Here is a 2,387-nt window from a genome sequence, read left to right as displayed (position 1 = left end):
GAGGACAGACAGACAGGTAGTGGTTAGACAGGGACATGCTGCCCATCAGTCAGAGGACAGACAGACAGGTAGTGGTTAGACAGGGACATGCTGCCCATCAGTCTACAGGAGACAAAGACAGGTGGTGAGACAGACAGACCCCGGTATCACCAGCTTCTGTCCGTTGTGGATCCTATATGAGCACCGATAGTCTTCTGGGAGTCTGCAGCCGATCTGAGCCTCGATGTCGTTAAGCTCCACCTCTGTGGCTCCTTCTGAGGAGCAAAACAAGCGCACCACACGTCACCTCTAACATGTTATATAATAATATAATATAGGTTTTATATTCGTATTAAAGCTGTCCTCCATCAGGAGACGCTTAGATGTGAGACCTTTGAGAGAGGAGATCATACGAGGACACCTCTGTTGCAGGAAGACCTTCAGCTGGTCCCAGGACCTCTTCAGGACCGGGTAGTACTGGATGTACCGACCCAGGTCTGAGTAGAACCTCTTAAAGAGACAGTACCACGACACACCAGACTGGAGCCGGTCAGAGCTGTGGACACAGAGAGAGAGAGAGAGAGAGAGAGAGAGACACACACACACACACACACACACACGTTATTAATATAAAATATATATTTATAATATAATACAGCAGGACGTTACTCACTCGTCCAGCAGCCAGTGTTCAGAGCATTGTCTCCTCCACAGATGGTTTTGTTTGGACAAGTCGTTCAGCCTCCTGCTCACAAAACTACAACTACACACACACACACACACACACACCTTCATTCTTCTGAGGAAACACCAGTTAATCTGATCTTTAAAAAAAAGCTATAAAACACATTATCATTATTCGTGTGTAATTAAACTTGAAACTCAACACTCAGTACTTGTACACAAACATGTACTTTATATGTATTTATATCATTGTTAAACATGACGTGTAAACATCTGGAAGCTTCCCTTTAAAGGGTTAAGAGTAAAGTTACATTACTTTTAGATATTATTATAGTATTTTTACAGAGTGGTGCGAGTACTTTTACTGCAGTAACAAATCTGAATACTTGCTGAGTAGTAGTTTTATATTTAACATAATAATAATAATGAGCTGAACAAACGTAAACAAACAGCAGCTGTTAGCTTGATGCTAACCGAACTCAAGACAGTATCTTATAAAAGTAGCTTTAGTTAGCTTTGTGCTAAATGACAGCTACTGTTTACGTTTTATTATAATTAATACTTTCTGTATTTAAAGAACAGCGCGTGTTTATAACACTATTTATTACAAATTAGCACAGAATTAACAGCTAGTTTAGCTGCTAGGCTAACGAGCCGCTACAGCTCAAACAAACGAAAACCGGTTCTGTTTCCGGTTCCGGTTCCTCCGGTGTGTCGCGGTGTCACCGATCCGGTACCTACTGGATCAGGTCTCTGAAGCCCAGGAAGGAGAGCACGTGGAGCAGCGGGTCTGAGGGCAGCTGGTCCATCCGGAGCTCACAGCTAGCGTTAGCCGCCATTGTTAGCGTCTTCTTCTTGTTAGCGTCTCTTTTTATGGGTAGCATTGAGACGCAGAGGCGCGTTACCGCCACCTGCTGGTGAGGAGAGAGAATCACAGAGCGAGAGAGACAGACAGACAGACACACAGACACAGACACACACAAACAGACAGACAGACAGACAGACAGACAGACAGACACACACACAGACAGACAGTCAGACAGACAGACAGACACACACACACGCACACACACACAGACACAGACAGACACACACACACACTAAAAACCCTCACTGACCCACTCCTGGACCCCCTGCAGTTCGCTTACAGAGCCAACAGGTCTGTAGACGACGCAGTCAACTTGGCCCTTCATTTCATCATCCAGCATCTGGACTCCTCAGGACCCTACACCAGGATCCTGTTTGTAGACTTCAGCTCTGCCTTCAACACCATCATCCCGTCTTTGCTGCACGACAAGCTCTCTCAGCTGCACGTGCCCGACTCCACCTGCAAGTGGATCACAGACTTCCTGTCTGACAGGAAGCAGCACGTCAAGCTGGGAAAGCACATCTCAGCCTCCCGGGCCATCAGCACCGGTTCCCACCAAGGCTGCGTTCTTTCCCCTCTGCTCTTCTCCCTGTACACCAACAGCTGCACCTCCAGTCACCAGTCCGTCAAGCTCCTGAAGTTTGCGGATGACACAACCCTCATTGGACTCATCTCTGGTGGGGATGAGTCCGCCTACAGGTGGGAGACTGACCATCTGGTGACCTGGTGCGGTCTGACAAACTTAGAGCTCAACACTCTAAAGACAGTGGAGATGGTTGTGGATTTCAGGAAGAACGCAGCCCCACTGGCCCCTATCACCCTGTGTGACTCCCCCTATCACCCTGTGTGACTCCCC

The 2,387-nt window shown here is 47.3% G+C and overlaps 1 protein-coding gene across 1 annotated transcript; it reads right to left on the bottom strand.

Moving 5' to 3' along the window:
* Positions 1–6: 6 nt before the first annotated feature.
* Positions 7–1,577, bottom strand: LOC116380442 (F-box only protein 3-like; the record flags this gene model as incomplete). The annotated part of the gene is made up of 5 exons (XM_031842363.1): positions 7–102; positions 140–254; positions 372–535; positions 653–742; positions 1,405–1,577. Coding segments are annotated over 5 exons (621 nt in total), but the record flags the coding sequence as incomplete, so codon positions are not given.
* Positions 1,578–2,387: the final 810 nt, after the last annotated feature.

The sequence above is a fragment of the Anarrhichthys ocellatus genome, unplaced genomic scaffold (assembly GCF_004355925.1).
Source record: "Anarrhichthys ocellatus isolate YVR2014 unplaced genomic scaffold, GSC_Weel_1.0 scaffold7239, whole genome shotgun sequence".
Taxonomy (NCBI): domain Eukaryota; kingdom Metazoa; phylum Chordata; class Actinopteri; order Perciformes; family Anarhichadidae; genus Anarrhichthys; species Anarrhichthys ocellatus.
This window is presented reverse-complemented; position numbering and strand designations above follow the sequence as displayed.